Raw genomic sequence first — 14,231 nt, forward strand, 5'->3', positions numbered from 1 at the left:
AGTACTCAAGTATTATAGTATTCGAAATTATTTCATCTAATTGTTTTGAAAGTGTCACAGAATGCATAAAATTATGTTTTCTCTGCTGCTGTGATATTCCATCGAATGAAGGGTCGAGTTGCAATGTTACGTTGGGTCACAAAAATCAGAATGTAAAATGCCGAATATAGCCTACGGGGCTTAATTGTGTTGTACTTGTACCCCTGACTGGAATCGCTGGCCGTTTTGCCTGATATATCAGGTGAGCAGCGATGATTTTGCAGTTTAAAGTAATTCAATAAAAAATAATGAAAAATTAAAACATAGTGTGTGCACAGGACACCAATTCCATACAGGCTGTACCTCGAACTCGGTAGTAGACTGGAATTCATTATGAAGCTAGAATAATCAATCAAGTTTGTTTTGTTATCCTTTTAGAATTGTTGTTTAAATTCATATGTGGTCATTTATGACCCTGCTATATCACAGACGATACTGTGTGCATATGTTCGAACAGGATCTCAAGATATTTTTCGCTACTCTGCCACGTCAAGTATAGGCTTATCGTGGATGGATTTCTTTTTCGACTTCCTTTATTCTATCTTCATTCTATCTAACCTTCAAATCCAAATCTTTAAATTCGGTAGTGACTCATATATGCACTAACGTCAACTTGATGTTTTGTAATAACTTCAAATCTGGTTTCAATGGGACTCCCGTATAATCCGGCCACACATTTTAAATCCAAAAGCTTAAGCAAGAAACCCATCGGGCCATCAGCCAACCACTATCCTAATCTGTGATGGTGAATCATGTATACAAATAATTAACTGGTATGTTCAAGCAAATATTGTTATGTAGAGTAATCATATAATACGCAAATGATTTTGCTTCTTGCCCCAGTTTCCCATTCAGCTCAATATAGTGTTGAGCAGGGGCGTATTTAGGTGGGGTTAATGGGTGTCCGGTACATCCCGTTTCCAAGCTCGAATGTACCCTTCCTAAATCTATTTCCATCGATCTAATATTTCTTATGGATAATCCCCGTATTGCCGCGCGGCATCATCACGCCATCGATCGAGCAAACAATGCAGTGAGGTGATGCTTTTTTCTCGTATTGTTCTCTCGTCTACGGAAGCCCGAGAAGCGCATCCGTCACATGGCTCTCTCGTCTCATCTGAACGCTATTATCAAGTTACAATAACACTCGCATTAGACGCCATGAAATTTCGATACTGCGCGAGTTTATTATCAACAAACGTTTAGAGAACAAGCGTGCTAGAGATAGCAGATCCCTACAGTACCAAAACAGATTGTACCAATCAAATGTCCTATATGGAATCTATCATGTATTGATCAAATTTGCGATGCTTTAGTTCGGTTGCTGTCCTGTTTTAACGCGCTTGGCCAGTAGTAAAAACATTGGAGGCTAGGCCGCTCCGTGATTTGCGGCGCGTAATAGTTCTACAACAATGTGCAACGTAATGTTGTAATAACGCGAAGCTATAGTCTTTGTCTCGACAATTCGCAATTGTCACTTTTGAACCGCAAACGCATTTAGGAATGCATTTTGAATGCGAGCCTAAGCCTGCGCCGGGTCACTGTTATTCACGTGATGCAATCGCACAAGCTCAATCGTTAATTGGTCTTAACATCTCCACACACCAAAATATTGGCAGGCGGTAGATATCATATTGATTTAGAACAAAATTATTCCAGATCATGTGCAAAAACAGGCTGAACAATTGATACAAACGAAAACATTCATTTGCGTATCTTCACCGTTCGAGTGTTCGTATATGAGCGCAAGATGGAGAGATCTCCAGATGTGCTGTAATATGATCTGCACGCACTTTCGTGATAACATCCTCGCTTTGGTAATTAAGGTCAAGATACCTTGCTGTCTCTCTTTATGCTGCTATCTTCGCTTACGGGTTACAATGTTATGTTTAGTTGTACTTAGTTTTGTATATGCGAAAGAGGCAGTCACAAAAACGAGTAAGATTATCTGACCGTGGTAATATCTGCATTTCTGCATACATTTAAGCTGATCAATCAATTAGAACTAGGAACACACTCTGCTTTTAAAAACACCCCCCTATTCTAAAGGTATGTTCTGTTTTTTTTCGGCTAGATACGCCCCTGGTGTTGAGGACCGTTTTTACAAACTGTTCATTTGACAAATGAGTTCCATAAGTACTTTTAATGATTTTTATCCCACTTAACTTCATATATATCTGGTATAGTTTATTAATTGATATTTCTACTTGAGTAGAAAATCGTGTAAACACTTCTACTTTAGCAGTATCAATATTTTGCCTATGATTTCATATCCTAAAATAAGCTAGTCCTACAAGATATTCTTTCGAATCTACTCATGTTTTTGTATGAAACCGTCCAAGGTTATATCGATAATTATCTTGCAACCTAAGCACAGCGATGGAATCTGTGGAAGTGTCAAGAAATGAAGCTCCTGAAGCCGCAGTTGAAGAGGCGGAGCAAATGGAGCAGGGAGAACCAGAAAACGCTGTCGAATCAGAGGAATTGGATCTCCCTGACGGAATTACCATACCTCCTCCCCCAGCGGCGATTGGGGTAGGCGCACCTGGCGAACCGCGGCTTGTAATAACCCACATCATCAATCACAATTTCAAATCATATGCGGGTACTCAGGTACTTGGACCGTTTCATAAGAGCTTTTCCGCTATCGTCGGGCCTAACGGCAGTGGAAAATCAAATGTGATCGACTCCATGCTTTTTGTGTTTGGGTACAGAGCCAACAAGCTGAGATCAAAAAAGATTTCGGTGTTGATCCACAACAGCGAGAATCATAAGGGCGTCACGAGTTGCTCAGTCGAAGTGCATTTTCAAAAAATCATCGACACCGTCGACGACGAATTCACAATAGTACCCAACAGCCAATTCTGTGTGTCTCGAACCGCAGCCAATGACAATTCGTCTCATTACTGCATCGACGGCAGGAGAGTGCAGTATAAAGATGTTGCGAAGTTTTTACGCGCCAGCGGCGTCGATTTAGATCACAATCGGTTCCTGATTCTGCAAGGTGAAGTGGAGCAGATAGCTTTAATGAAACCAAAAGCCCAAACTGAGCATGATGAAGGCATGCTGGAATTCTTGGAGGACATTATTGGCTCGTCGCGGTATAAAGAAGCTATCGAAAAGCTCGCCAAGCTTGTGGAAGATTTGAGCGAAGAGAGAGGCGAGCGTTTAACGAGAGTGAAACACGTAGAAAAAGAAAAGGACCAACTGGAACCGAAGAGAAACGAAGCCATCGAATATCTGAAGGCTCAGAACCGCATGGCGGAACTGCAAAATCAGCTGACGCAATACTACATACGTAACATCACCGTCGAACAGAAGGATTATGTGACTGCCCGGGATGCGTTGAAAGAGAAATTGAAAGAGATGGAGGAGACTCTCCGAGCCGTGCTCGCCGAAAAGAAAGAGAAAGTGAAGGCGTACACGAAAACGTCCAAGATTTTAGAGAAAAAAGAGGCGCTCCACCAGGAGAGGAAAGACAAAATGGGCGAGTTGGAACAGACCAACATCAAAGTCTTTGAGGACAGGAAGCACTCGAAAAACAAAGCCAAAGATCTCGTCAAGAAACTCGCCAAGGAACGGAAAAAACTGGAAGACCTGCGTAAAGTACCCGGCGATAACGAGCGCAGTCTGGAAACTCTGACAGAATCGGTCGAGAGGCTGACCGCGTCAAAAAAGGATGCAGAGGACCGGCTGACCGAGGTGGCGCGCTCTTTGAAAGACGAGACCGCGGACTTGCAGAAGAAGATCGAAGAAAAAGAGAAACCGTTGATGGAATTGATGAAAGCGGCGAACGAAGCGAAAGAGAGAAAAGACATGGCCGCGGCTGAACTTGAGTTGTATCTGAAGAAGCACGATAATGCTGTGAGCTCGTTGGAAAAAGTGGAGTCTAGAATGACAGAGATGACGGAAAAACTCAAGGAAATAAGCAAGGAAAGAGACGCGCTCAAGAAATCGGTCCCTGCTATTGACCAGAAATTTAAAACGGAATCGGCAAATCTCGATAATATCAGAAAATCTGAGAGCGAACTAGCCGACAAGCTGCAAATCGCACAAGGAAAGCTCACCGACGCCGAGCATTCCTCGAAATCGCAAAAATCAAGCGGAAAAGTCACCGATTTCCTCATGGAGTTGAAGGCTTCCGGAAAAATCGAAGGAATCTTCGGCAGGCTGGGAAGTCTGGGCGCCATCGACGCTAAATACGATGTAGCTATTTCGTCCTGCTGCCCCGCGTTGGAAAATATAGTCGTCGACAGTATCGAGACGGCGAAGACCTGTGTAGAAGCGTTGAAACGAAACAACGTGGGCCTGGCGACTTTCATCGCGCTCAACAAGATGCAGCGTCACCGACAAGCGGTTACGAACAAGCCGAAATCGCCCCTGCCTCGTTTAGTTGATTTAATTCAAGTCAGAGACGATAAATTTCTAGTGGCTTTCTACCACGCGCTCAGAGACACGCTCGTGTCCAAGGATTTAACGGAGGCTACAAGAGTCGCTTATGGGAAAGACCGACGCTGGCGGGTAGTCACGGTGAAGGGAGAAATCATCGACACGTCCGGTACCATGGTGGGCGGGGGTCACTCCGTTATCAGAGGGCGTATGGGCTCGAAATGCGTGCAAGAAGCCGTGCCGCTAGAGCACTTGCGTAAAATGCGAAGCGACGCGAGCGATATGCAGCAGCGTCTTCGTCGGTTGAGAGGCGATTTGGCTTTGAAAGAAGAAGAGGTGGAACAGCTTCAAAGGAAAATGCACACCGCTAAATGCCGTCTCGACGAGTTGGACCAAGAAGCGCCCGGGTTAGACTCGCAGCTGCGGCAGCTACGGGAACAGAAGCCGTTATGCGAGGCGGAGGTCGCGAAAACCAAACCGAACCAATCGAAACAGACGGAGATGGAGTCTCACTTGAGCAAGCTTACTAAAAGCTACAGCGCGGCGCAGGCAAAGTGTAAAAAAGTGGAGGACGAAAAAAACGCTTACCTGCAACAAGTGGAGGAGATTAACAACAAGAAGTTAAAACCTGCGCAAGACCAGTTGGACAAAATCGTGGCCGACCTGACGGCCGGCAAAAAGAAGATCACGAAATTGCAGGCGGGCATTTCGTCGGCCGGGCGCAACATCAAAAAGTGCGAGGGCAACATCGAAAATTTGGAAATCGAGCAGAAAGATTGCGAAGCCGCCATCGTCAAGCTGGAAGAGGAATGGACCCGTCTCGAGGACGTCGCGTCCGCCCTGATTCAAGACACCGACGATGTGCAGAAGGAAAAGCAACAGGTCAGAGCGGAGCTGCAGGAGTGCCAGAGCGCGCTGCAGGATATCGAGGGCCGCGAAAAGAAACTCGAAGACGACAACCGCGTGTCGCTGCACAGTTTGGAGGAGAAAAACGCGGAGATCAACAAGCGCAACGCGCTGCTCAACAAGTGGCGCGAAAAGCTGGCCAAGCTGAAAATGAATGACATCGACGGAGAGGAGACGCCAGAGATTAAAACCTACACAGAGGAAGAGTTGGCGTCCACAGATGAAGACAACGTCAAGTCGCTAATCACGATACAGGAGGAGAAATTGAACGGTATGCATCCCGAACTGCAAGCCGTCGAGGAGTACCGCAAAAAAGAAGAGGTGTACTTGCAGCGCGTTGCCGAGCTGGACGCCGTCACCGAGAACAGGAACAAACAACGCAAGACCCATGATGAACTGCGTAAGCGCAGGTTGAATGAGTTCTCAGCCGGGTTTTCCGTGATTTCCAACAAGTTAAAGGAGATGTATCAGATGATCACCCTAGGGGGCGACGCGGAATTGGAATTTGTGGACTCGTTGGACCCGTTTGCGGAAGGCATCGTGTTTAGCGTGCGTCCGCCGAAAAAATCGTGGAAAAATATCTGTAATTTGTCGGGAGGGGAAAAAACTCTGAGCTCGCTGGCGTTGGTGTTCGCGCTGCACCATTACAGGCCGACTCCGCTCTACGTGATGGACGAGATCGACGCGGCGCTCGACTTTAAGAACGTGTCGATCATCGCGTTTTACATCAAGGAACGCACGAAGAACGCGCAGTTTATCATCATCAGCCTGCGGAATAACATGTTCGAGCTCGCCGATCGGCTGGTCGGGATTTATAAAACGGATAACTGTACGAAAAGCGCGACGGTCGAGCCGGCGTTGATCGCGGCAAAAGGATCGATGATTGCGAAAATGGTGAAAGTCGATTGACAGTTGCTTGTGTAGTCTCCGTTTATTTCTAGTATGAACGTATATTTTGAAGATTTTAGCCTCATTGGATTACTCAAATTTTCTTGGAGCATCTTTGATAAACAGAGGTAGTCAGCAACAGAACAACTCTGCTTTTTGGGACTGCTCAAGTAGGTCTGCCGACTTGCTCGAGTGGTTGTGTTTTAGACTGTTCTCGCTTCTGCTTGAACAGTTTTCGAGGCAAAAAGTAATTACTTTTTAAACTTTGGATATTGTATTGGATAGTACTTTAAGGTTATGTTCCCGCTGTGTTGAAATGGCCCCTGTGCGACGTTAACTGAATGTGTTCTAGAAACCGCATCTTCTTGAAGTAGTTTGAAGCCTTGGAAATCGCTTCTACTTGTAATTGAGCATATATTCACGGCGTTACTTTTACTTGAGTTCCAGCAATGAATACTTCGGCCACCTCTGTCAATAAGGATATTTGAAATCCCCATGCCCCAGTGGGGCTAAGGTGCACTTGTTTCACTCGCCTATTTCAGTGATCTTGTTAGTTTGTCATAGTGTATTTGTTACATCGCTTTATTGCCGAGTCTTTCATGGTCCCTTGAACAATTTATCTGGCTCTGTCCCTGCCTCTCAGGGATTACGCCTTGTTTTGATAATCCTCGTAGAAGGTATATTTGAGAGATTTGCTCTCTGCAAATTTTGTGCAGTATCAACGGTAGTAGAAACTTGGCGTGCGAGTTTGCAAGCTCTCTTGCATTCAATGGATTCCTTGTATAATATAGGTTGTGACTTATTGATCTGTTATGTTGTGAAACACTTGCACACTCTCAGCCCAGCTTATCTTTCTATCGTGCAGTGGAACTTCTGTGAAATGGGTGCGAGCGAGAACTTATCGATGATTTTGTGTGTCTTGCTGTCTATTTGTAATGTTGACCCGTATGGTGACTTTAAATTACTGAAACTGCCCGATCAATGATAAACTTAGAAGTACAAGTTTTACCTCATACAACCATTGAAATTTGTACAGTTCCTGGCCATAATCTGCGTTACGTGTTGGTCTTTCACTGCCGTTATTGTGGCTATCATGATATTTTCTTCATGTTGGCCTTTTATTGTTTCGCAAGCTCACTAAAGTAGCGGGTGATTACATGTTTCTGTAAAATGGATGTCGACGCGTCTCTGACTCCGCCGCCTTCTCCGAGCCTTCTGCCGGACATGGAGAGCGAATCCTCGCCGGTCTTGATCGTATGTGTGTGTGATACGCACCGACTTGTGACACCGAGTCATTCTGTGCTTGTTTAGGGAAAGAAGTTCAAGAGGTCAAGGATCGAAGATTCAGAGGATATGGAAGAAGGTCGGTATCAGATGGTCAAAAGAAACAGTCATCGTTGGTACTCAAGTCGAAGTAGAAGTGACTTCATAAATTTCAATCAAATTACAAATTATAAGTAACTATTCTAGTTATGCCTAAAAAAACTGAAATGGGTTAAATAACCCAGTAGTAGTCATAACCGCTTGCTAGAAAGTGCATTGTTGGGTTGTTCAAACATAACCTTCTGCAAATTTGAATGGCTATCTGATAAAATTGTTAGGTTAGCTAAAAAACCGCTCCACACCAAATTTGGCTCAATTTCATCCAGTAGAAGCGAAGTCATTGGAACATAAAATTTTGGATTTAAAAAAAAGTATACGGTGGGAAACTCTTGAATTATTTATTATGGAACTACCCACCGTAAATACTTTTATTAAAGAGCTTCTTGGAGGTACAGAAGTTTAATGTACAATTGAATGGTGTATTCATATTGAAATGAACCGGGATATTTTCGGCTGTCAGCGGTCATCGGTACTATTTTAAGATGGTGCACAAACTCCTTTTGTAGACAAAGCTTGGACTGATGTATTTCCCTGTCCGTTGAGGGAAGTTCGGTAGGCTATTCGGTGATGGTAATAATTTAGTATATTGCAGGTCCTCCATCTGGCTATTCAAATATTCCAGCTGCAGAGTGTCTACCGCCAATATACGGAAACTTGCTTGATGCTGAGAAAAGCAGCAAAAATTCGCTGACAGCAAGTGCTTGTCTATTTTTTACATTGTAAGTTTTGCTGTAAAAACAATGCTGGCAAGCAATAATTTGAATGTCTTGCAGGAACCAGAACACGTTTCCGGGTAATAAATCAGATTCCGGCTTGCGGGAAGTAGCCGGAGAAGTGTTATGCTTGTATGACCTCACTGTACCCGATGTATGCTGCGATTTCTTTTACCAAGGTTATCGCCGTTGAGGTTTGTCTTGCCGAACTGATCTCTTGAAGATTCGATATTTTCGCAGTCGAAATGCGCATTCAAGATATCGAACGTCTGGCGACGGAATGGATGTCATGCTCTGGTGCTAAAAGTGCAAAGGATTCTTATCTTGCAAAGAAGTGCCGCAGACACGTTCATGAATCTTTGCTATTTGTTTGTGAGTTCGTGCAGACGTGCGAGGACGACGGGGATATGACAGGTGGATAGTTATAGTGTGTTCACTTTAGTTAAACGCAGTCTTTTTATAACCGCGGCTGTCGTTCCCCTGTGAATTACTGAGAATTTTGTGAAACTGCTCACATTCAAAGTTGGTGCTGATTTCTCACAGGGTTGTACTGACTCAGTCTCGGTTTTCTGATGACTCGCTTGGACTCGAGTCCTTGTGCAGGACTCGGACCAAGTCGTATGACTCGAGTCTCAGATGGCCCAGACTGACATTTCATTTTATTTTCGAAATGTAGTAATGTAACCACACCATTGGTATTTCGCCTTTTGGTACTGGTACTTGAAAATGAGACCAGAAACTGTTGAAAGTGATTAGTATTAGTATATTTTAAATGCGTTACCATTCGATATCACCAAGCAGAGTTATAAAAAGTGGTTTTAAGCTTTTAACAAGGTTTCAACTTTAAACTGAGCAGTTGATGCAATGACTTGGACCCCGACTCGAGTCGTAATATATGACTCGGACTTGATCTTCTGCTCGCTGACTTTGACTCAGACTCGACTCGGTGGTGAATTGAAAATGACTCGACTTGACGCGGGTCAAAACTATAAAAGTAACATTGTCTTGTGACTTGGCTACAACCCTGATTTCTCGCCAATGGAAACTCGTTGGCATTGGCAAAATTTAGCTATGCCTGGAGGTTATCAGCGACGACGTAGTTTTTGTAGCACTCAAGTAGATTATTATTGCTACTTTGACGTCCTATGTCTTGGTCACTGTGTGCGACCAGTCCGGCCCGCAGTTACCAAATACAGTCGATTTTTTCTTTCATAATTTTTAGAAACCCTCAACAACATCTTTGACTTGATGTTGATGATTTGTAATCTGTGTGAATCGTCCGTTTCGGAGCGACTCGACTATATCGCGAGGATAAGCCTCGAAAGCTCATCGCTGGGTAAGTACACTGTAGCCTGGCATTGCCGAGTCTCAACTGCTTGAATGAGTTTGGTTTGTATGTCGTTACCAGGCAAACGAGCTGTCCCAGTTGATGAATGGGTCCACTGCTACGCCGACGTGCATTTTGCATTCCTATGGATTATGCCTTTGCTTTCAAAGCACGAGTCAGTGAAGAAACATATCGATTCGTCTATGGTTTGTATGCAATCTGTCTGTCGCTTTGTATTTGGAAGATGTAGAACGCAGTTTGGGAGATGCTTGCGGATTAAATTGTCATAACAGCTGGGTGAAATAGCTTTTTTGTCTTGATAAGTGAATATGTTTAAAAAAACTGCACCTATTTATAGAGTGTGAGGTAAATTTTGCTATTTTGAGAGCAGCTTCCGTCGACGAACTACTAAAAGTAAGCGAGTCGTCGGTCAAATCTGCTTATTAAAGCTACTTTTGTACTTTTTAAGACATTTATGTTTTCTTTCCACTTGTACTGTCTTGAAAATTTCTACTTCTACTTGTAATGAGCGGGAAGGTTTGTTGTTACTGATATTTCCACTCGATCGCCATCATCGATGACTAGGACCAGGGATGGGCAGACTGCGGCTTACGCAGTCTCTGATTGCGTCTCTTTAACAATTGCACAATGCACCTGCCTTACGCCATTTTGCTAGAGAGGTTTCACCTGATGATAAATTGATGCATTTCGTGGCGTATTACAATACGCGTATTGTGTTCGTGTTTCTTGTAAAATTTAGAGGATGGTGGCACTACAGGGTTAAAAATTTGCATTTTAACTCTGTAATCGAGCTTGTAGAAACATTCCACCTGTAACAATGGATGCGCGGGTCACGATCACTTCCGGTCTAGCAATGGCGAATACGACCCTTCCATTTGTACTGTTAAGGCTAGCAATAACTGCAGAGCTTTGCCAAGACCATGTCGTCGAGATTACCGAGCTGAAATCGTCCCTAAATTTTCATCAGCGCTGTAAGGAACTGCTCCGCACTGCATGGATATCATATCAGCCGGATTTCAAACACCTTGCAGTCCAGATTAAGACGTAACATACCACCACACAATAATAAACTTTGTCCGATAGCCTACATTTCATTGTGGCGTTTGTATTTTTGAATTTTTGTGTTATGGCTCTTGAAGCTAGGGTTTTTCACCCCTGACCGGGTCGATTACTTTTTGACCTAAAAACGGAAGATTTTGCTCTATATAATGAAAATTTTGACGTTGAAGAACTTTGACAAAATTTTGCGCACATCGTGCTGGAATTGTAGTACTTTTAAGTGTTTAAATAAGACATTGCTGCACATCATGTTGGAATTGTAGTAATTTTCCAAGTTCAAGAGAAGTAGTTGTTTGGCGGTAGCATTGAAGTTCAGTGTATACTGTTGTAGCACACCATTTGCTTCATACCAGCAATGTTGCCTACGTCGCGATGTTTTACATCGTAACCTATTTCTGAGTTTTGTTAACATCTCGTGATCCACCCATACGTTGAGAACCACGTGGATATAAGTAGTCAAGAACCAATGTCCACCACGCAGTCAAGATTCAGAGTCGAGATGTCAGCGTGAGCTTGGAAAAACTTCGGACCCACTAAAAATTTTACTCATTTTGAACATCACGCCATGTCAACTTGTTGTTTCCATTCGATGGTTTATGATTCGCAACGAGTAGACACACGGGGATGATACAACAAGTAGGCCTGTAAGGTAGGATACATGATGAAAAATGTAGAACGATAAGTTCACCGACACCGAATAAATTCAGTTGTCAGACAAATTATTGACCTGACCTAACGCTACAATTTTGACAAGAGTTTGTCTTTTTTGCAATCGTCAAAATAATAATGTTATCTATGACTGTTCTTACCACGTCAGGAACACGTTCTTTTACGTTCTTTCATATCTATATCTATAGCTCCTGTATATGTATTCTGTTCCGTCGCAGGTCGTCTATGCTAACTCGGTGGAGGTCACGGATGGCGATTTCTGCCAGAAACTCACCAAGAAGGTTTATTCCCTGATCATGAACATCGCTGCCGAAAAGTACACACAAACTCAAAGAAGTTGCAAGGGCGACAGTAAGCTGAGGTCTTTTATTTATTCAAGGCTGCCTTTTTTCAACAAGTCTCATTTACAGGGGGTTCTTTTCTGCAGACCTTGCTCCGGAAATGTTCGCCGTTCTCGTGCCGTTGTTGCCAAGCGTTGGCGTCGCTATGTTTCCATACCAGCGTCCGACTGGAAACGGACGGACAATCCGAACAGAACGTTTGTGACAGTCAGATCCTTGGACACGATAAAGTCTTTAAAAATTGCGGCACTCTCTTTTGGAGGATGATTTCGATATTTGTCAACGACGTCGTTCAGGTGATCTCTTTTTTCCGTGAAATGTTTTTCATCGCGGGAGATACGAAAATACGGGATGAACTTTAAGGGTGCTTCTAAAAAGTCGGCAGTCGAAATTCCGAAAAGTGCTGCTTTGAAACGGTTTGAAACCGCGCAGGACGCGCTGTCGTTTTGCTGGTGGTGGACCTATGACGTTGCGCGTGTCTTTTTATTTGATCCGGACGGCAGTTTGAAGGTAAATATTTCTTTGGCTGTCGGGAATATTTTTGCAGTAGTCTATTGGGTAAAAAGCTGGAACAATCGAGAGTTGGCAAAAAATTAGCGTTTATCATGAATCATGTCTGATGTAGCTACAAAAACGCGTTATGCCGTGGTTAACAAGTACGGAATTATAGCTGATGCAATGTTAATTGAGCGATTTAGATCGTTAACTGGAACTTGATCGCACGTTTCAACTCTTCCTAATGTTTGAACAGCTTCTTGGAGGTACAGGACTTCAATATACAATTGAATAGTATATTCATATTGAAATGAACCCGAATATTTTCGGCTGACACTCGTCAGGGGTTATCGTCAGCAACTAGTAGAGAATTCAAAAGAACAGCGTATATCAACAATCCTAATGTGCATGACATCACAATAAGCAAATCTCTACTTGAAGCTAAACACGTGATTCAGTGTTTGTACTCGGGTAGAAGTAAGGCATCGTCATGAGTTTGTACTCCATTACAAGTAGAAGCTAGGGTGGAGCCCAATTCTTCTCCTCAACTATATACTGCTTAAATGCGAATCTCCACTCAACTAAAAATCGATTGGTACTCAGCGTTGAGTGCGCGCCAATTCTCTTTGCTCAGTTAAGTATCGATTTCCAGACGTCGTTTTCCGAGATAGCGTTGCCAGATTTTTTTTCGCCTTCTACCGGACACGCGTGAACGATTTTGTCATGACAACTCGACGCTGTCGTCCCTATTTCGTCACTGACCTACAAAGTAGACACAGTTTTCACTGATTTATCTCAATGCAATGGTTGCCTCAGCTGATCCACACTCTTTGAAGATGACTCAATATAAATATATAAATCCTTGAAGATATTCGGAACGTTCCTATGCCCCACAGAAGTATATTTGCAAGACGCTACAAACCCATTCGATTTTATGAAGATAAGTTTCACAGCAGTCGAACACGTAAGTGCAGGCCTGAAAGAACAGAAAAATACATCTCTCTCGTGAAAACAAATTGAAAAATTAACATATTTTCAGGATTTCTTTCCAATTCTCTTTGAACCATTCACGTTGCCCCTCTACCATTCACCTTCCCGAAATACCCAGACCCACCAGACATTTTCTCCCTTAAATATTCAGTATTTCTTGTTTCCAGTTGCTTATTGCTGCTATCGTCTAAATTGGCTTGAAGGTATAGCGACTCCATCCCAACACTGATATTACCATGCAGGAGCTCTATCAGCTTATCGAGGTTCATGCTAGGGGTTTGTTCAAGAGGCTTTGTCTATTTAATTGTGGGAAGAGCATGCGTAATATTAATAATAATCGTTAAGTTATATTTTTCATCTGAACAAGTCACACACAATGTAGATTGCGATAAGATACAATGCGATGTAATGAACAGATATGAGGATATCGAACGACGCGCAGTTGCGATCTTTTTTTATACTGACATCCACCTCGGCGGCTCGGCCTAGAGTGCTCGATGTCACAGTTCTTTTTGATGTTGATCTTTTTGAAGCCACGGCCTTTCTAGTTCTTTCCATTCCTTGTGAGTGCTTTCTTTCGTCGGGTCTTTTTCTGGGCTTTTTTTTTCGCCGTAAGAACGGCGACGGCGGGGGATGCTAGCACATTGAGACTGCCGAAGAGTTACCATTCCGGTATACCGAGATGCCGTACGACAAGAAGTCGAAAGGGTACAGAAGATAATTACAAATACAACATCCGTCCAAGCGCCACTGATGTCATTCGCTCAGCAGAACCTCACATCACGAAATAGTGTACCTATACGACAATACCGGTACTCCGGTATTTCGCAGGTGTTGCCTACAGTTGCTGCTCGACCGTGAAAATTGACACTCAAGTCTGGTGGTGCGCTGACTTAGATTTGAGTGCTGATCTGGACGCGTTTGAGTGTGAGTATGCTTTTTGGCGTGAGTTGAGTAAAGAAATCGTTGCTGAGTAGAGAATCGCTACTCAGCAGAGAAATTGGGCTCCAC

At 43.4% G+C, this 14,231-nt stretch overlaps 2 protein-coding genes across 3 annotated transcripts in view; both read left to right on the forward strand.

Moving 5' to 3' along the window:
* On the forward strand, positions 1-7,355 carry LOC145440396 (structural maintenance of chromosomes protein 4-like). Its single transcript, XM_080317997.1, has one exon. The coding sequence runs from the start codon at positions 2,419-2,421 to the stop codon at positions 6,241-6,243; it is 3,825 nt and encodes a 1,274-aa protein (XP_080174123.1). The 5' UTR covers positions 1-2,418; the 3' UTR covers positions 6,244-7,355.
* LOC145440397 (protein MMS22-like) overlaps positions 7,340-14,231 on the forward strand; it is a 14,415-nt gene continuing 7,523 nt past the window's right edge. Inside the window, exons 1-10 of one of the 2 annotated variants that reach the window (XM_080317998.1) lie at positions 7,340-7,476; positions 7,534-7,585; positions 8,198-8,324; positions 8,379-8,497; positions 8,559-8,732; positions 9,541-9,654; positions 9,727-9,851; positions 11,613-11,745; positions 11,805-12,031; positions 12,099-12,245. In XM_080317998.1, the coding sequence (XP_080174124.1) occupies positions 7,393-7,476; positions 7,534-7,585; positions 8,198-8,324; positions 8,379-8,497; positions 8,559-8,732; positions 9,541-9,654; positions 9,727-9,851; positions 11,613-11,745; positions 11,805-12,031; positions 12,099-12,245 (1,302 nt within the window). In that variant the 5' untranslated portion in view covers positions 7,340-7,392. Of the gene's footprint in view, positions 7,481-7,533; positions 7,586-8,197; positions 8,325-8,378; positions 8,498-8,558; positions 8,733-9,540; positions 9,655-9,726; positions 9,852-11,612; positions 11,746-11,804; positions 12,032-12,098; positions 12,246-14,231 lie in introns of both variants that reach the window. The other variant, XM_080317999.1, reaches the window with a different exon arrangement.

Source organism: Botryllus schlosseri, chromosome 6 (assembly GCF_051294905.1).
Source record: "Botryllus schlosseri isolate E-star chromosome 6, Bs_hap1, whole genome shotgun sequence".
Classification (NCBI taxonomy): Eukaryota; Metazoa; Chordata; class Ascidiacea; order Stolidobranchia; family Styelidae; genus Botryllus; species Botryllus schlosseri.

What these genes read in the sequence shown, in the direction of transcription:
- LOC145440396 (XM_080317997.1), top strand. Translation starts at nt 2,419, where the DNA reads ATGGAATCTGTGGAAGTGTCAAGAAATGAAGCTCCTGAAGCCGCAGTT.